Genomic DNA, 20,799 nt, shown 5'->3' with positions numbered 1-20,799 from the left:
TAGTATACATACATACATACATACATTCTAGAATATATATATTATGTAATTTTTAAAAATGTTCTGTTTTGCTTGTACACATGTAAGTGCACTGTGTGTATTTGTGCCCTTGGTGGTCAGAAAGGGGGTTTCAGATCCCCTGGATCTGGAGTTGTAGATGTTCGTGAGCCACCATATGGGTGCTAGAACTTGAGGCCTTTACAAGAACAAGTGCTCTTAACAGCTGAGCCAGTTATCCAGCCTCCTTCTAGACTTTTAAAATTCTTGTTTGTTTGTGTAAATATCAAAGGAAATGTAATAGCAGGTCTAGTTCGTGTCCATTTCTCTCTCTGGAACTTTAAGTGTGAGGGGCCTGGCTAATCGGGTCCTTCAATTTTATGCATAGCAATGAGTGTGCTGTTGTATTTTGTTAAGAAGGCTTAACAAAATACAAGGCTGCAAGGGACAATAAGAGACTGTGAGTATATTGTAGCTGTTTGGCAAAAATTCCAAAGCCAGAGGCTGAGATTGTGATTTTGTAGAGCTCGGGGGCTTCTGATTTAAGGTGTAAGCATTACATTGGCTCTAGACTGGCCGACACATCTAAGTTTGCAGCTCAGCAGATGTTCTGTGCAGTATCTGTTTCACAACTGCTAAAGTGGTTTGCTTGAGGCTTTCGTAGTCCATTTTGGTCCTGAAAATGTTAATGATTTCTGGTTGAATTAGCTGGAGATCTTGGCAAAAACCTTCTCACTTGCTTATGGAGCCTGAGATGTGGAGGTCAATGACCTTAAAAGTTTTAATTCAGAGAAGATGTCCCTGGGGTCAGGGGGAGCAATTGCTCCAGGCTTCTCTGTGATGAGACTTGTCAGCTGGACCCTGCCGTGTGTGTGTGTGGGGGGGGGGGGGGGGGGGGGAGGGGGGAGGCCAGGCTTGCAGGCTTGCATGTACACCGTGGGTATGTGTGCTTTCTCATGGAGGAGCCTTATCTGGCTCAATTTACTTTTTATGAATGATAAATGATAGACAAAAATAAAGCCCCTGCCTGCATGTGTCTACAAAATTCTACTCCCCTCTTATATTGTAATTAGATGCTGTAATTGTTTCACTTCTTTGTAAATGATAAATATATTGGTGGTTTTAGTTTTCATTTGGCTAGAAAGCTTCCTAACTCATGTTGACCACAGCATATGCATACCTGTGATCTCCTGAAAGCTGAGCATCTTTTGTGGTGGAGTGGGTGATGCATGCCTATAATTCCCAGACTAGGGAGGCTAACCCAGGAGAATCAGAATTTCAGGGTCATCTTCGGCTACATATGGTTTTGAGGCTAGCTTGGGCTAAATGAGACCCTGTCTGGTAAAAGAAAAAGAAACAAGGAAGGTTGTACATTTTCTTTTCCAAACAGCTAATTATTTCTGTGCTGTGTAAAGGATTTTGGTCATAAGCTGGACTGTTCTTTTGTCTGACCTGTGACCTAAGTGGTTAAGCCATAGTCAGACACATGATTCCTTTGTTCTTTCTAGGTGTAGACTCTTGTTTATAGGTGAAGTCTAAGCTGCCTGAGGGTTTGGCTGACACTGAATTTAGCCCCAATCATGTTTTATTTGTGAATGCTTAGTGACTGAGTTTTTGATTGGTTGATGGCAGAAAAACTAGTGATGCTGAACTCTGGGCACAGAGGACAGAAGATGTTGTGGTTGCATTTTTATTTTTTTTTATTTTTTTATTTTTATTTATTTATTTATTTATTTATTTATTTATTTATTTTTGAGACAGGGTTTTACTATGTAGCCCAGGCTGGCCTTAAACTCATGATGCTTTTCTTTAGCCTCCTGGGTACTGGGATTACAGGCTTATACCATTTACAAAGCTTGATTTTTTTTTTCTTCTGTTGATGAACCATTGTTCCACAGGTAGATGATGGTTAAAGCATAGCCTTGTGCTTCTCTCAAGAGTCAGTAAACGAAACCAGAGAATAAAGTCTGAGATGAATGGCTACGCCTCTGCTAGACCAGCAGGCACCTGTAGGACGGAGTTGATCTCTTAGTTGAGTGAAGCCGATCAACAGTATAGAAAGCAGTGTCACCGGACCCTGATTCAGAGTCCACGCCCCTATTGGCACAGATCAGACAAATGTACAGTGTCCCTCAAGTCACACTGCTCTCCCCGCCAGCTGCCCAGTCTTAAAGCTGTACCAAGGTGACTTGGGAAGTGTTGAGGCCCAAGCTCGAGTCCCTGTTCGGGCGCCAAAATAATGTTGGGGTCCACACTAGCCCCACGTTGGGGCGGCCAAAATAAATGTTGCAGCCCAGGCAAAATGTTGAGGCCCGGGCCGACCCACGTTTGGGCGGCCACTGTATCCCGCCCCAAGCTGCTGCTCTGGTCTGCGGGTCGGGGTTCAGCAAGAGCGAGGGTGAGGGCAGACTCAAAGAATGGAGACCAGACAGGGTGTGATTCAATCCTGTTTATTCTTCAGTCTCTCTTCCTCTAAGTGTCTCCTGTCTGATTCTCCCTCTATAGTCTGCCTAATGTCTGGTTCTGATCTGTTCTGTCTCTGCCTTTTATATGTCTTACTTCTAAGCCACGCCTCCAAGTTACACCTTTAATCATGCCCTTAGGTCTTGTCTCTAACTCTGATCTCTATACTTTTAAGTCATACTCTTAAATCACACACCTTTAATCTCACACACCTTTAATCTCACACACCTTTAATCTCACGCACCTTTAATCTCAAGGTATCTAAACCAAGATTATCAGAGTGAGCTCAGCTGTTGTAGGCTATTGTAATCCAAGTCTCATGTCAGGGTATATGGCTCAAGATGGCTGCAAAGCTGATAGCCGCTTTCTGTTAAAAGTCGGCCCCCAACAGGGAAGGGAGGCTGTGACTGAGCTGGAAGCTCTTCCCAGCAAAGGGGTTAGTGAGGGCCCAGGCCACGTTTCTTGTAGCTGGGAGGGAATGTTGTTGCCATGAGAATAGGGTAAGATTCCAGATTTGCAGCCTGCATTCTGCTCTTGTGCTTTTCTTTGCTTCTGTTTTGAGATAGGTTCTCACCATGTAGCCCCAGCTGTCCTGGAACTCTTTATGTAGACCAGGCTGCCCTCCAACTCCTAGAGATCCACCTGCTTCTCCCTTCTGAGTGCTGGGGTTAAAGGTATGAGTCACTATGCCTCCATTGCCTTTTTCTGTTTTTAATCTGTGTCTGTGTGTGTGTGTGTGTGTGTTATGGAAGGGTTCCAATCAAGACTTGACATACCGAAGAGTGTACTTATCATAAGCTGTCTTCTTGGCATTGTGATCAGTTTAACTTAAGGTTTGGTTTTTAAAAATATACATTTGATATGTGTGTGTGCGTGCATGCACAAGCACTTGTGTGTGTGGGGGGAGGCATGCGCACATGGGGGGGGGCGTGCTGGTGGAGAGCAGAGGACAATTTGCCAGTCAGTTCTCACCTTCTCCCATGTGGGTCTCAGGGCTTCCGGTCAGGTCACCAGGCTTGCCTGCAGCTTCTTTGCCCACTGAGCCATCTTGCAGGCACACCATATTCAGTTTTCAAACTTGTGTGGTAAAGGAGCCTGGTGTGGTAGCTCACACCAATCCCAGGTCTCTGGAGGCAGAGATAGGAGGATAACTTCCAGTTGAAGGCCAGCCAGGGTTACAGTGTGAGACCCTGTCTCACAAAACAAAAAAGCTACATGTAAACAACAACACAAAACAAAACCAACCATTCACAACATCAAAAACCTATGTTCTATATTGATAAAGAGAAATATACAGTGAACATCCATATGTCTACCACCCAGCCTAAGTAACATACTGCTTCAAGCACTAGAGACTTTCTGTCCTCAACTGTATATTTTGTAGAGATTATCTCCTTAGTCCTGAGTGGTGACGCCATTGTGATCCCACCTGCAACAACTGGCAAAGACAAGATTCAAACACATCTCCAGATCCACCCTCTTCCCCTTTGGAACGCGTGTCTGATCTTTATTTTTCTATTTACTCTTCTCTCAGCGTGTGCCCTCTGGATCTTTCAGGCAAATGTCATGGTAGATATTGGGGATCAAACTCAGGGCCTTGTGCATGCAGGATGTGTGCTCTACCAGAGCTGTGCCGCTGGCCCTAAAAAGCTTTACTCACACCAAAGTCACTCTCTAATGCTACATTCTATGTGTCCGATTCAGTAGCCCTTAGTATAGTCACAGAGTGCATGCAACCGGCATCATAATCAGTGTTAGAAAATCTCATCTTTGTGCTCACCATCACCAAGCACACGCACGCACACGCACACACACATATACACACACATACACACACAGATACTTGTTAGCTATCACCCTTCCGTCTTCCCACCTCACCCTCACACCATAGGTGGCCATTCGTTAATAAACTCTTCCACAGCTATTACTTCTGAATCTTTTCTGTAAATGTAACCACATGGTATATAACCTCTGGGCTCTGACTTCTTTCCCATTGCTTGTTTTCAAGGGTCACTGATATTGTAGTATGTCCCATGGGATTTAGAAGTATCTCTTTGGTGTGCCTCCCTTCTGACATTTCTTTATATTCTGTTTCTGTTGTGTATGGTTAACTCTCATTCCAGGTAGGATTTATTCTCTTATGTATTTTCAGTATGGTTCTAGAACAACCAAAAGACAGATGAATACTGAAAAATAAAAGCTCTAAGCTTGTCCTGCTGTTAGTGTACCTGAAAAAAACAAGTGCAAACCTGATGGAGAATTTAGTAATTAGGGGTTAGAAGTTAGCTTTGGTGAGTAAAAAAATTCACCAAAAATATGGTCTAGAGAACGGAAGTTGCTTCCTTGTGAGACCCAGCAGTATGCCAAATTAGGCAATGCCAGTTTATATCTAGGTGTGTATATAATAGATTTATTTTTATGGATGGGGGTTTTGCCTGCATGTGTCTATACTCTGCGTAAGTGCCTGGTGCCGGCAGAGACAAGAGGAGGGCATAAGAGTCCCTGGAACTGGAGTTAAAGATGGCGGTGAGCTGCTGTGGAGGTGTTGAGAACCAAACCTGGGTCCTCTGCTCTTAACTATTAAGCCATCTCTCCAGCCCCGCCTCCGTCATTGTGTATTATGATTTAATTTAAATTTTAGTTGTTTTTTATCTATCACTTTCAATTACTATCTCTATCTTAGGTTTTTTTAAATATATAAGCTTTTTAAGGCTTTTTAAATCCATAGTTCCTAGTACCAACCCATTTAAAAATCCACTATAATTGTTAAACTGATCAAGCTTAAGACAGGGGGTCTGGAAAGATGTGTCCCTGGGGCTGAGACTTACAGTAGGGCGAGTGGTGACCACCTCAAAGCCACCCACTCTCTCTGCATCTCAGGATGCAGCTAATCATGTCTTCATTGTACAACTCTTCAATTTTGATAATCTTAAGTAAATTTGGATATAATCATAGTGAAATATATAGCAAATATTTTATGTTCATAAGTGATTTGGCATTTTTAAAGCCAAATGACAGTGCTTTGTGATATAATTGTTTTTTTCTTAACTGTTTTATTATTGGGCATTTGATAGTTTTCTCTGGGTAATTTCATTGCTATGAGAGGCTACAAACTGCATGTTGGCACAAACAGGTGTATCTTCTTCACTGGGAAGTTACTGTTCTTGTGGAAATGTATGTGTTAAATGATTATATTTTCCCACTGGGAGCTATTTTACTGTCCCATAAAGTCAGTCCTAGCATAAGAGAAACACTGAGTTAAAGGCTGTGCCAGTGGCACAGCCCTCATTCCACATACTAGGCTTTTTGTCTGCCGTAACATCTAGAAAAGGACAGTGCATGTTCATAGTTTCTTTTTCAGTGCTATAAACATCCAAAGTTTCTTTATTGGGGTGTGTGTGTGTGCGCGCACACACACACACACACACACACTTTTGAGACACGGTCTCTCATTTTGTCACCTTGCTTGTCCTGGAATTCACTTTGTTGACCAGGCTGGCCTTGAACTCACAGAGATCCTCCTCCTCCTGCCTCCCAAGTGCTGAGATTTAAAGCTCGAGCCACTATATCCAGCCTGTGTTATAAAAATTGTGTGTGTGTGTTTGTGTATATATGTTTGTGCATGTTGTAGCATATATGCATGTCAGTGTGTGTGGCGTGTGTATATACAGGATCTCTCACTGAACCTTGAGCTAGGCTGGTGACCAAGCCCCATGAGCCTCCTGTCTCTGCCTGCCACAGCCTGGAAGTTTAACTATACCTAGCAAAACCTGGCTTTTTATATGGGTTCTGGGCACTTGAACTCATGCCTTTACGTTTGCAGACCACGCTTTCTTACCCATGGAGCCTCTCCAGCTCCACCTAAAATTTAAGACAAATTAAATAGTGATCTTATCATTTCTAAAAGATACAGTTTTTAGATATAATTTGCCTATATGATTCCAGTTCTATTATAATGTAAAATAAGTTTAAAAACACAAACAGACATTATTGAACTGATAGAAATTTTATTCCTTACATAGGGATGACCCAGTAGATGTGCACTGGGCTACAATATCACTGTTCATGGTTGCCTTGCTCCCTTGCTGGGAGATCCATATGGACAGTTTGCTTCTATGTTCCAGGGTGTCCTGTGGGTGCTGGGGTGCTCGCCTTCAGTGCATATAACAATTAATGTGACTATACATGTATCGTGTCATTGGCTCCTTTTCTTGATTATACTGTTTTCGTGGTGCTTTAGAAGAAAGCTTGTCACTTACACTGAGAAATCTAGAAAACTGTCAGAGGAGTGCAGAGCTTAGGCAGCTGGCAGCCATTTCCAAGAGGACCAGATGAGAGAAAAAATGTCAAGGGAAGGGAGCTGGAGGCAGGCAGACCTGATGTGAGAACTCACCAGGGTATAAAAGGACAACCCAGCAGGGGAAGCACACGCCTTTGATCCCAGTCAGGGAGATCTCAGTGAGTTCAAGTCCAGCCTGGAAGACTAGTACAGCCAGGACTATACAGAGAAACCCTAACCAACCAACTAACCAACCAACCAACCAACCAAAAACCATAAACCATGAAAGGATTTTGTGTTTATTTCACCAATGTCCATTTTTAACACCTCCCACCTAAAGACTGACACACTGCTGGTGGTTAAATCTGAGGGATTATAACAAAAATGTACAGTTCTTATCTTTTTATTTTAATCTGCTTTAGTTTAGAATCTAAAGCATGTTTTCCCAAAGACAGTCTTTGCAACCATTGTTTAAATAAGCGATTTCAGGGAAATAGTAAACTTTTCAATTGGTTTGGTCTCTAATTCTAGCTACAGGAGTAATTACTTGGATTATCATTTTAACATAATTTTTCACCCAGCAATCCTTTTGAAAGTATTGTTTGCTTAGATTGAAACATTGAAATGCCCCTGTCTGCCTGCAGAGCAGCAGATTATAAAAGAAAGAAACACGGGCAAATCAACATGTAAAATTGGGTCAGAATATCCTTGTTGGGGGACCTGTGTGCCAGCTGGTGGTCTGTACTGTGTCAAGACAAAAGGGGATTAGTTCCCTGGGGGATTCAAGTCCCGAGAAGGAAAGGAAGCAATGGAGGGCCAGTGTAGCTTTCAAAGTCTCCAGTGCTGAAGGGTCAGGATTTGAACCAGAGGTGTTAAAGAGTGCTATGGCCCCAGAGTGTTTTAGGAGCCAACTTGCTGTCCTTTGGAAGGGGTCCGGGAGGGTCATGGGTGTAGGCAGATGTGGAGGAGGACGGGTGGAGGACCTCAGTGCTGTTTGGACACCTGTGGAACTGTTCCGCCCATCAGGGCGCACACTATGTCTGCTGCAACTGTGTAATGATTATGATTATGCGGATACCATTACAATTATGAATATTGTATGAATATAGTTTTGATTATATAATGTAAACAGCCACAGTTTAAGACAAAAATGCACAAATGAGAGTTCTTCACTTTGTAGAGATAAGATGTATTTTATTTATTTTTATATCTCCATGATCATGCACATATGCTCATCTTTATATTACAGAAACTGAAAAGGGAGTTGTAGCAGTTATTTTAAGTATTCCCCACCTCACCCCCACTAGTTGGCAGATTTCAGATGCAAATACACTCTGATTATTTAAAATCAAACCTGTTACTCACTCAGCACCAGAATGTGGCATGTGCCATGATCTGAGGGTGTTACACTCTGGGTGACTCCCATTCCCAGCTCTGTCTTAAAGAGTTTGTTCCCCTTTGTTTTGTCTTGAGATGATACTGAAGTTTTTCTCTCCAAACTCCTTCCTTTTGTGTGTGTGTGTGTGTGTCCCTGGTCCAGGCTCAGAGCTTTATGCAGGCTCAAGTACAGAGTAAGAACCTGAGAGACCCGTCTCTGATAAAGCCTCTCTGTGGACCTGAGGCTGGGTTCACTTTTCTACAAGTTGCTGGGCTGAATCAATGCTCTGCCAAATGTCCCCGCTCACCCAGAGCCTACCCTGCATGTCTTCATTTGCTTGTGTTCACCAAATTGGGTTTATTGATTTTGCTGTTTTGAATATGCTTGAGGCTAACCTTGAAGGTTAGTTCTGAGAATTAGTCTTGACATTTCAAATAGAAATAAACCCAAGTCCGGTCATGGTGGCTCTCATCTGCAGTCCCAGCATTCTGCAGACTGAGGCAGGAGAATTGCTATGAAGTCTAGCTTAGCCTGGTCAATATAGTGTGTTCTAGGTGAGTTTGGGCTAGAGATTGAGGCCTCCTTTCAGATAGACACAAACCCCAAACCAAGATAAATGTGAAGTGTCTTTGGAACATCTCCATGAGCCCATCTTGCACGGAGCAAAATGTGTGCCTCTCTTTCCCCAGTGAAACATAGAGAAGTCTTCCATGCCTTTCCCTTCATTGACACCCCTAGACCAGCTCTGATGTGGAAAGAACTTGTCTATCACCCTTGCTTGTAGGCTGGAGGCTCACAGGTCATCTTTACCAACCCTCTGGAGATAGTGAAGATCCGCCTGCAGGTAGCCGGAGAGATCACCACAGGACCCAGAGTCAGCGCTCTGAATGTGCTTCAGGACTTGGGACTTTTTGGGCTGTACAAGGTGGGTCAATTCCTTTGGGTAACTGAATGGAGAAGATGTGACACACAATACATACATGTATATACACAGTACACACATGTATACACACAGTACACAGGTGAAAGAATGAAGAAGTTGGATGACCCACCCCACCCCAAAACTGAGACCTATGGGATAGAAAACCCAAATGAAATCAGGACCCTTGAGTAAAGGCAGGGGGATGCACACACGTGTGCTCCTGGGTAAAGGTGGTGGGACAAACATGCACACACGTGTGCTCCTGGGTAAAGGTGGTGGGACAAACATGCTCCTGTTGTCACTTTCAGCTTTTATGGAGCTGCTCACAGGACATCTTTTTCATAGCACCTCTGGCTTCATGCTCCAGGCCTTTACTCTATGGGGCCTTTGAGAAGTTTCTTTGATACTCGTTGGATGGTTTTAGGACTCCAGGATGATCCTGTGCTGACATAGAGTCTGAATATGTTATCGTCCCAGGAGGGGCTTCTCTTGTCTTAATCATCGTGACCATGGTGGGGAAAAAAAAAAAGGTAGTAGAATTTGGCAGAGTTTGAGTCTTTAGGAAGTTAAGTGGGAGGGTTTGTCAATAATGAATTCCATTAAAAAAAGAAACAACAACAGTTACTGTACTTTCACAAAATGCCAGTCAACAGATTCCTCCCCTGCTGGTACACTTACGCCGTCATTACAGATCAGATGTAATGGAGCAGAAGCCAGTATTTTTCTTTAACTAGGAGAGTATTTCTTTCCGTTCCTTTCCCTAGTAGAAGAGAAAATACAGAAATTTCACCTCTATAGGGGACTGTGTTTCCACAGTATTGAATTTATTTATGGATCCATAACTACTGAAATGTGTAAATTTACCTCTGTAACTGCAAATTAGAAATTAGGACCGTCTAGATTAGAGTTTCACAGCCACGGGGTGCTCTGGAGCCGTCTGCCAGCCTAGTGTGTCTGTACGGAATGCCTCCACTCTGCTCCTCCCGCCCACCCTCCCTGCCATCCATTGAGATTCCCTTGGAGAGCAGAATTTGTAAATACTAGTTCTGTCTGTATTATCCTGCAAGAGTCCTGGGATGTTTTTGTTGTTGTAATAAAAACATAGCTATGGGAACCCAGTGCTCTGGTGTAGCATTTGTCTGGTGAGGTAAAGCTTCAGGCCTGGGCTGGCAGGGCGCGCTGGCAGTGGTACGGAGGGTCTCCATGGTCCTCCCCACGGCCAGGACAGGCTGTCTGACAGGGAACACGGTTGGGTTTTTTCTCTGCTTTCCCGAGAACGGTTCCCCTTCTCCATTGCCTCTGGCATTCTGCCTGGTGCTCTCAAGGCTTGGAACTGATTGAGGTTGACTTGGTAATTTGTTAGTTTTGGGGGGCTTGGGAATCAAACCATTCATACCGGGATCGGATCTAACACCCCTCCTGTTTCCCCTGCCACTCCAGATCCTCGTTCAAGCTCCCCACCCCCACCCCGGGCAAAGCTGAGCAGGTCAAGCAACCTGGGAAGTCTGAGAGTCCTTATGAATCCTAAGATGTAGCCTGCTTAATGTGCAAAGTTCCAGTTACATATTGATAAGTTGCAGAGACCGGCAGCAGAGCATCCTCTGAGTTAATATTGTATTGGGCTTTAAAACCCTTAAGAGGATAGATCTCATGTGTGATTAAAACAGAAAACAAGTTAATTATTAAATTATTTATTTATCATTATTTTATGGGCATTGGTGTTTTGCCTGCATGTCTGTCTGTGTGAGGGTGTCAAATCCCCTTGGAACTGGAGTTGACAAATGGGTACCTACCATGAGGGTGCTGGGAATTGAACCCGGGTCCTCTAAAAGAGTAGCCAGTTGCTCTTAACCACTGAGTCATCTCTCCAGCCGCGCCAAATTAAGTTTTAAAACCCTAAATATAGCATTTCAAGAAATACTAGAAAGTACTTTGTTGTCAAAATGCTGCAGTCACCCGGGGTTAGCCTGGATGGATGCCTATTTTCCTTTTGAAAGTTTCCTGCCCTGCATGTTTGCTCTGTCCCACTACCCCCCAACCCCAATTCCCCTCACATCTCTTCTAATGCTGCTTGAAGGCCGTCTCAGCCTGTCACTGATGCCTGCCCGCTGCCTGTTTGGACATTCAAACTGTATTTACACACTGTTTTGCACTGTTTCCTCACGGCGTGACAGGGTGCCAAAGCGTGTTTCCTCCGAGACATTCCCTTCTCCGCCATCTATTTTCCCGTGTACGCTCACTGCAAACTCCTCCTGGCTGATGAGAACGGACGTGTGGGAGGCATCAATCTTCTCACGGCAGGAGCCCTGGCAGGTAACCACAGATCTTCTTAACCAAAAGAATTCTGCAAAGAAGCAGAGTCTCTGACTTGGAGCTTTCTTTCTGGAAGTTATTGTTGGGATCTGACTTAGCTGGATATAACCGCCTTTTCTCCTTTGTGGGGATGTGCTCTGATTCTGATGAGCGTTAATTACATTTGCATAATGTGGATAAACAACTTAATGCAGCTTAGCAACTTGGAGCCAAATTAGATCTGCCCATCTAAATTGGGCTTCTATCATCAGCATGTTTCTTAGCCTCCTGGGCTCCTAAAACCTTGGGTGCAGCCAACTAAGGTGGAGAAGTTCTTTGCCAGATCAGTTGCTCTGTTGAGCCAGTGCTGATGCAGTCTCTGCCTGCTTTTATGCTTGTCCTGTACGGTAAGAGTGTTCCTACTTTGGCTTAGAAGTTGAGCTTCATGAAATGATCTCTTCTTGCTACCACAGGTTAGACCAAAGCAACACCCTGAAGCCACCGCCCTCAGCCCTCAACTCCTTTCTTAGCATTCAGTTTGGTTAATGGTTGCTTAAGTTGCTTTCCCCTCTGTAATAGGCTGAGTGCTTCTTGGGGGGGGGGGGGGGCTTCATTATGTTCATCCTGTCTTCCCTGTGTGGTCAGCATAAGGGTAAAGGCTCAAGACAAGGCAACAAAAGACACCAGGTTAGGCCCAGAAGAGAGTCCACCAGGGAGAGGAGCCTGCCAGGAAGAACTGACTCACAACAGTGGTGGGGGAAGGGGGTTGAATGTGTGTGTGTCCCTGTCCTCCTTACTCCTGAGTTACCAGGGTACTAACTTGGAATAACAGAGAGCAACCAGGCATCCTTACATGCAGCAACAGAGAAACGGCAGGGAAGGGAAAGCCTTGTCTGCCTTCCACACAGCTAGTAATGAACCCACGGAGAACTCAGCAGAGTCAGGACCAGGACTAGGCTCGGGTCCCTGCTTGGGTCTTCTTAGATTTATTTACATGTGGGAGGCAGAGACAGCAGACTCTGTGAGTCACTCTAGAGTGACTAGTTCCAGGACAGCCTGAGCTACATAATGAGACCTTGTCTCACAACACAAAAAACAAGAAAGGATTTATTTACTTGGATGTGTGTGTTTGCCTGCATGTATGTATGTGTACCACATGAATACCCAGTGCTGGACGAGGCCAGAAGAGGGTATCAGATCCCTTGGGACTGGAGTTGGTAGATGGTTTCAAGTTGCCATGAGGGTGCTAGGAATCAAATCTGGGTCCTCTGAAAGAGCAGCCAGTGCTCTTAACCACTGAGCCATCTCTCCAACCCCACTGCTTGGCTCTTAACTGCTGAGTTATCTTCTACTTTACCTAAGTATGATGTGTTCATTGTTAGGAGCCCTAGATTCTGGGAGAGTTGAGATGGGTACACTGTTCTTACTTATGACAACAGAAGACTCCTTTTTGTTTTTTAAAAACAAAACCAAACAAACAAGAAACCAGGGCTTTGAGCCCTTGTCTGGGGTCCAGCAAATGCCTTGGCCTCTGGCATTTGTGATCTTGGTTAGTTGAATGAAAACAGCCAGTGATGCCCATTTAACCTGGCACCAAGTCTCCCCCAGCTCCTTTCTTATACTCATTAGACTGTCAGGAAGGGGCTAACGGCCAGGCTTTCCACAGAAGCAGTTCCCAAGTAACACCAGCTTCTTGCTTATAGACATTTGACATATTTTCAGAAAGAGGTGGGTTTTTCTAATTATTACCAGCCATGCTTCATGCAGGTCCTGGGAGCATTTGGAGACCTGTCTCAGGAGGCAGGTAATTTACCTGCTTTCCTCGGAATAGGGTGCTGGGCTGCTCCAAGGGAAGCACTGGCATCCTTCTCTAAACGGAGCCCCCTCAGAGCCACCAGCTCCATCTGCCTAGTGATGAGACAGTGATATTTGGGCCAAATTGAATTCCTTCCCCCTGGGGAAGGTCATACTGCTCTTTCAAGGTCTGTTTCGTTTTATGAACAAAACCTATGCTTGAGAAATCCATCTCCCGTGTCCTGCTGCTGCAGCAGCATCTGCATCTCAGGTGACCCCAGGAAGCCATGGCACAGGGGGAGGAGGAGTGGCCTCTGGATGATCGGCCCCCCTGCTGCTCTTTAACTGGATGCCTGGCCTGCTTTCACTCCGGTTGTAATGATTGTCACATGAGTAGGTCTGAAGGAAGGCTCAGCCGCCTTTCCCTTAGCACCCCAGACTGGAAAGTGCTGGCACAGTGTGGTTGGCAAGGATCAACCAAGACCACAATGCTTTGACGCCACATGCAATCTGTGGTGCATTAAGTGGGTGTCACACGTGAAAATACTTGCATCTTATTTAAAGATGGAAAGCATAAAGATCACTAAAGCCGGAAAGAAGCCGTGGGGATTCCTGTTGCCAGCCCTGCTTTTCTCTCTTTTTCATTGTCCTTTGGGATGGTACAAGATACAGATTTCCCTAATTCAGAAAGAAAACCAAATCCTTTTCACCCCAATTCTACTGAAACAAGCAACCAGCTGACTTGCTGACACTTTTTCTTTCCTCATGTGCCTAGGTTTCTGTTTAAGGAGCCGAGTACCCTGTGTGGTTACAGTTGTAGATTTTCTTGTTGGATGTATGAAGTCCTTAGGAGGATTAAGTGTGGCTTTCTTCTCCTCAAAGGTGTGCCTGCTGCTTCTCTGGTGACCCCTGCTGATGTTATCAAGACAAGACTGCAAGTGGCCGCCAGGGCTGGCCAGACAACCTACAGCGGGGTCATCGACTGTTTCCGAAAGATTCTCCGGGAAGAAGGGCCATCGGCATTTTGGAAAGGGACTGCAGGTAGATGCTGGGGGTCCTCCAGAACGGCTGTCTGGTTTTCATATCCTGCCCCTGACACTCAGTGGTTACCTTGTAACAGTCATCCGAGTGTTAAGTGTCCCCTACTCTGTCTGTCTTTTCCAGCTCGGGTGTTTCGGTCCTCCCCTCAGTTTGGTGTCACACTGGTTACCTACGAGCTTCTGCAGCGGTGGTTTTACATAGATTTTGGAGGCCTGTAAGTACACCTACTTCTCCTTACAAAGTCACCAAATCCAAATCCGTGCCTGTTCTGTTTACAGAGCCACTTGGGAATTCTGAGAAACGGGATACAACAGGGTCCCTTTAAGACCAGTGCATGGAAAGCAATGGGGTGTAAAGGCTTCCATGTGAAGAAAGGCAAACTGTGACTCTGCACAGCATTAACTATTTAGGAACACTTTAGGGAGGCATCAAATTAAAATGCTATGTGAATAATTGTCTCTTTTTTTAAAAGTTGGATTAGGTCATTATTAGTTGGATTATTTAATATGGACCAGAAACAATCTAAACTTGTACTAGACACACTCCTGTGGTTGCTTTCCACTGTTTTACACTTAGCAGCGTTCATTGCTTCCCATCATTTACTACACAGATGTTCACACAGCTAGTTCACACACACCCGGTTTCCGAGAGAGGTTACCCAATGAGTCAGTCATTGTAGGGTGCAGGCCCCAAACTGAGTTGTTCCAAACTCTACACTCAAAGCTTACCCCAGGGAGACAAGCAGTTGCTTGTTGAGTCTGCAGGGAAGTTGTACCCAAAGCAAGCAAACCATTACTAGCTGTTGGGCAGAAGCCTGGGCATTGTTTGTCTTTCTGTCATAACCCTGTGAACCCCTCACCTGCTGAAAGCCTCAGTAGGGAAATTGCTGTTGATCCAAGTAGTGGAGGGACCAGCACATAGAAAAGATGCAAGGACAGGAATTTTATTATCCTGTTGTATAAATACTGTGTCTTCAGAGATTGTAGAAGCAAGATATAAATTTGTTTCTCTGTTGGTGGTAAGTTTTATGAGCCCACTACTTTTTGTTGTTGTTGTTGTTTTGTTTTTTTTGTTTTTTTTTTGAGTCAGGGTTTCTCTGTGTAGCCCTGGCTGTCCTGGAACTCACTCTGTAGACCAGGCTGACCTCGAACTCAGAAATCCACCTGCCTCTGCCTCCCAAGTGTTGGGATTAAAGGCGTGCGCCACCACCGCCCGCCGGCATTGAGCCCACTATTTAAGAAGCTTTTAAATCATATTGATACATATGCCTTTACATTTCACACATACTTCCCGCATAAACAGAGAAAACCGAAAAGCCCACAAACAGCCAGCTTCCCAAAGACTGTGGCTAACTGAGTGCATTTTCTCTCCCATCTATTTTTCTGCCTGCAAGTCTGCTCATGAGTGTACATAAGCAGTGGGCGTTGGGCCATTTGTCTTCTCTAGGACTTATGTGAAAGCAATGTCGTGTGTGGTAAGGCCGGATATCATGATTGATGCAGGAGACACGGAGAGAGCTGAGAGCCTTCGTCATGGTGTGTGGGTGCCATGGACCACGCTCAAAGTGTCACCTGCTTCCGTCAGCCCTGAGCTCGCTCACTAATGGTCTGCCTTTTCCTGTCCACAGCAAACCTTCTGGCTCAGAACCAACACCCAAGTCACGCATCGCAGACCTCCCTCCCGCCAACCCTGATCACATCGGCGGCTACAGACTTGCCACAGCCACTTTCGCTGGCATCGAAAACAAGTTTGGTCTTTACCTCCCCAAGTTTAAGTCTCCTGGCGTAGCTGTGGCTCAGCCCAAGGTGGCGGCAGCAGCCCAGTGACATAGCCACTACAGACCGAGGCCCAGGAGAACGGGTGGTACCGTGTCCAGTCAGCTGCATGGTACTGTCTGCGCTGGGGTCAACCACTTTCTATATGACCTATACATGTTATTGTTTATAAAGTGATCATATGCCCAGGGAGAACCACAGTGCAGTTTCAAGCTTTAGTCTTATTTGTTGAAATGTTTTCTGAGCCTTGGCATGAATTACGTGTTCTAGACTCTGCTTCGCACAGCTTGTACCTACAGTGACTGTACATATTGTACATCTTTGTACAGAGACACCTTGGCACCTCATCCCAACCAATCACGTTTATAGACATGTGACGCTGTTCTGAGTGGCTTGAACTGTACAGAATGTTTTGAAAGTGTTTTATTAAGAATCATGTAAGAATAAATGTACTAAAGTCAAATCCATTCTCCTCTTGGTGACTTATGGAAATCATGCATCAGTGTTTGAATGTTTCCAGTTTCAGTTTGTTTTCCATTCTGGAATAGGAAGGTTTTTGCTGACAAAAGGCGGAACGAAACTTAATGCTCACTACATTAAATAAGAAATGCTCGGAAAGGGTGCATGCCCGTGGATGCTGGAGGACCAGCTGGTGATGCTCATGGGCTGCTGTGTCTCCAGTCGGTTGTAGCTGAGTGTAATCTTCCTGTCGACTGGAAGCAGCTCCTCGAGTCCTCACACACGTGGGAACAGGGTGGGCTCCAGCACGGCGCGCTTAGTTTTGCTCTTCTCCTGTGCAGCAAGGTGAAGGTCAAGATGTTGAAAGAGTAAAGTTTGGAAGTTTCCCTTCGTAAAGTATGATACGAATCAAAAATAAAAGCACACCAAAACGTCTGCATGGAGTCGGTTTCCTTTCTAGGTCTCCTCATGGGGCTTTTTGTCTATGCCCTCCTGCTTTAGGGAATGCATACTTTGTTACAGAAGGAACTAGGGTGGAGTGAGGGAGGGAAGGGGGGTGGAATTCCTGCATGGTGATTTTGTGGGCCTGGGTCCTTGCTAGGAGTTCAGATGGAGATGACTTCCTCAGAAGTTCTCTCACGTGTGTGTGTGACACATTTACTCAATTACTTCCGAGCCACAGCCACACTTTGCTGTGGCTGTTACTTGATGGTTGGTGACATCAGGGCTTACTAACTTTCGAGAAGTGCTCTGGGAAAGCATGGCTGTGAGGATGTATGCAGATACCATCAGAGATGAACCTGGAGATGGCCCAAGTCACCAAGTGCCCCTCACAGTGCTCATCAGTTGGTGGCTGACAACCCTGTGTCTACAACTCTGAGCTTTCTTGAAGCCCTGAACAAAAGATAGTTGAAAGTTGGCTATTTCTAAATGTGTTAGATCAGTCTCATTAGAACGGAATACATAGCATAATTGTTCTTGTTATGCTTGTTAAAACTATACAAGTAGTCCAAGGACATGAAATTGTGTGTGTGTGTGTGTAAGATGATGACAAAGTGCCCTTGCTACCTCCTCTTTAACCAACCTTCCTGTCATCCCTTGATGACAGGTTAGAGCATAAATTTGTGATGTTTTCTATATATCTACATGTGTACTTATTCATATATTTAGAACCAGGGCTATGCAATATATGTGTGATTCGCGACTTGCTTTTCTTAGTACGTCCCTGAGCTCTTTCCACATCAGCTTATAGAAAATGTGTCTTGTTTCTAGTAGCTGTAAATTATTTCACTGTATGGATTATGAAGCCTTTTTAAAATAATCATTTCATTATTGTCAGCAACACTGTAGTTAGAGGAGAATATCTTTGTGTGCATGTCATGATATGTTATCATACATTAGTATCTTGTATACATCTTGCCACATTGCTGTTCAGAAAGGTCTCGCTCTCCTGCTCCTTGGGAACAGTTAAGACTGCCTGATTCACAAGCAGATCATAAACAGCGGTCACTGTTTCAGTTTTTATTTTTCTAATTGCTAATGGTCTTGAATGAATGTCTTTTTATTTTTGTTTGGTTTGGCTGTTTGTTTGTTTGAGACAGGGTCTCACTCTTGTAACCTCAGAGTCTGGGAACTCCCTATGTAGATCAGACTAGCCTTAAACCTGTTGGTAACCTTTTGTCTCCTCTATAAGGTGCTGGAATTATCAGTGTGGGCAGAACATCTTGCTGTCTTTTCATTTTTACTGGTCATCTGTGCATTTTCTCTTTGTAAAATATACAGAAGGCATATTTAGTATATATAGGCTTAGACCCAGAAAAGTGTACATACAGGTTAAAATAGCACTCATGTGATGACCAGGTCAAGAAATAAAACATTCCCAACAAGCTAGAAGTTACCCATGCACTTCTCCCATTCCTTCCCCTCCACCCCATCCCTGCCTACCATGTCTTCATTTCTGCATGGTTTTCCTGCTCACATATACATCCCTAAATACTGTAGTCCCCTCCCGTCTTCTGAGACAAGATTTACTGTGGCCCAGGCTGGCCTCTTACTTGCAATCTTCCTGTCTCAGTCCATAGCACAAAGCCTGACTTGTTGTGTCAATGATGCACATATATGTGTGTGTGTGTGTGTGTGAATATGTTTACATGTCACTGCACAGGTGTTGGTGAGAGGATAACTACTAAGAATCAGTTCTCCCCACTTTCCATGTGGGATCTGGGGATTTGAACTCAGGTCATCGGGCTTGGGCAGCAAGAGCTTTTACCCACTGAGCTGTCTTGCCAACCCTAACTTATTTTTCTTTTGAAATTTGTATGAATGAAATTATAAACCTTTGAGACTTCTTTTGTTAAATACATTTAACAAATCGTCCGTCCCTGCCAGTGTGTGCATTAAGAGTTTGTCCATTCTGCCGTATGGATGCATCATGATTTATTTCCTATTTTCTTCTTGATTGACACTTGTTTTCCCAGTTTGTGGTTATTATAGACAATGCTGCTATAGATATTGTGGACATCTATTCTGCACTGTGCCTCTTTTTAAAAGTGTGTGTGTGTGTGTGTGTGATGTGCACCATATGCATGCCAGTGGTTCCAGGGCTCAAAAAGTGCCAGGTCCCCTGGGGCTAGAGTTGTGAAGTGTCCAGCGTGGGTGCTGAGAACCAAACCCAGGTTCTCTGTAAGAGCAGAAAGTCCTTTTAACTGCGGAACCATCTCTTCAGCCCGATGATACTCTTCATGTTCTGGATACTACTATGTGTTTGTTTTACACATTTTCCTACTTTGTTTCATGTCTTTTTATGGTGGTTTTGATATATTAACATTTTAATATGTTCACATGTATTGGTATTTTTCTTGTTAGCTTGTTGACCATCTCATCAAAAATATTCTTTTATTGTTCTGGGACTGTTACTCAGTGATAGCATGCTTGCCTAACATTTACAAGACCCTGGGTTTACTCCCCAGAACCATCAAAAGACAAACACAAAACCTCTAGGTAAAAATGAAAAAGTTATTTTTCTTGTTATACATTTTACAGGGTTGCCTTTCACATTCAGGTTCCATGCAGTTTGGAACTTTCCTTGTGTCTCTGGCAATGTGGGGGCAGACCTTTGTTTCTCTGAATGGCAGCCAGTCTTGCCAGCACTGTTTATTGAAACCTGTCCTTTCCCAGCTGCTCTGGATCATCTCGTCACTACTGTTTACTAAGCAGCAGCCTGTGACTCGATGTCCCTGGGCTCCTTGCTACAGGTCTCTCCTTACTCTGTTACTTTCTGTATCTAGTACAATACATGCCCCTGATACACAGGACACTCCTTCCCCTGTTGTTAGAGAGCTATGATTCTTCTTGGCTCTTTGTTCTATGTATATTTTATCAGCTTATCAAAAACCATTTAAAAAACACTAACAGTTTGGTTGAACAGTAATGAATCTGTAAGCTACTTTGGAAGAATTTGTTTATGGGGGCTTCTGATCCAGGAACATATTGAGATATATACTTAAATATTTTTCATGTCTTAATAAAAATTTATACTCACCAAAGGAGTCTTGTACCTCTCTTGTTATATGTGCTTTTAGGAAACTCATGCATTTGAATGCTATAGCCAATCTGCATGTGTGTGCATGTGTGTTTGTGTGTGTGTATGTATGTGCGCACATACATGTGCATGCAGTGTTAGGGGTTCAATACAGGATCTGTGCATGGCAGGCAAACCCTTCTCCATTCAGTCATATTCTTAGCCCTTAAGAGACAGGGTCTCACTGGCTAGCCTGGGCTGGCCAGAGTTCTCATTCTTCCTGACTCAGCACCTGAAGTTCTAGGAATTGTTAAATGAATACCACTTTGCCCAGAACTAGCAAGCTACAACTGATTTTAGTGTATTGTTCTTGGTCTCATCTTTCAGCCTTGTAGTCAATGTTGGGGATTTGTTTCCCACATCTGCATTTCCCTTCTCTTCCTCTCTCCCTCCCTCTCCTTTATTTTCTTCTTCTTTCCTTCCTCCTCTTTCTCCTTTTAGTGCTGGGTATTGAACCCAGGGATTTGCACAAACTAAGAGAACATTCTTCCCCTGAGCTGCAAACCTACCACCCTCTCTCCTCCTTTATGAACTTTTTGTAAACTACATATTTTATGGTGTATCATTTAAACTTTGGTTTTTCAAGTTATTTCCTTAGTGATTAGAGCTTATAATACATTAATTTATAACAATCTTTTATTTCTAGGGAGATATATTTCAGTAAAAGGCATTCCTCTAAGACAGCTGTCCCAGGTTTTGTGCTTATCTGTAGTCACGTGACTCCACCCGTCACATCACTGTGCTTTACTGAAGAAAGCATGCACTGAGTCTTTAGTATTTCTCTCGTTTTCCTGTCCTTATCTCTTGTGACTGAGTTCC

The 20,799-nt window shown here is 44.1% G+C and overlaps 1 protein-coding gene across 3 annotated transcripts in view; it reads left to right on the top strand.

The window, feature by feature from the left end:
• The window catches only part of Slc25a12 (solute carrier family 25 member 12), a 91,830-nt gene extending 74,995 nt beyond the window's left edge, over window positions 1-16,835 (top strand). For all 3 annotated transcript variants that reach the window (XM_034495102.1, XM_076928895.1, XM_076928896.1), the window contains 5 exons: window positions 8,902-9,042; window positions 11,214-11,352; window positions 14,008-14,166; window positions 14,290-14,380; window positions 15,794-16,835. In XM_034495102.1, the coding sequence (XP_034350993.1) occupies window positions 8,902-9,042; window positions 11,214-11,352; window positions 14,008-14,166; window positions 14,290-14,380; window positions 15,794-15,992 (729 nt within the window). In that variant the 3' untranslated portion in view covers window positions 15,993-16,835. The remainder of the gene's footprint in view (window positions 1-8,901; window positions 9,043-11,213; window positions 11,353-14,007; window positions 14,167-14,289; window positions 14,381-15,793) is intronic.
• Window positions 16,836-20,799: the final 3,964 nt, after the last annotated feature.

The sequence above is a fragment of the Arvicanthis niloticus genome, chromosome 2 (genome assembly GCF_011762505.2).
Source record: "Arvicanthis niloticus isolate mArvNil1 chromosome 2, mArvNil1.pat.X, whole genome shotgun sequence".
Classification (NCBI taxonomy): Eukaryota; Metazoa; Chordata; class Mammalia; order Rodentia; family Muridae; genus Arvicanthis; species Arvicanthis niloticus.
The sequence above is the reverse complement of the archived record's forward strand: the minus strand, read 5'-3'. Positions and strand labels throughout refer to the sequence as shown.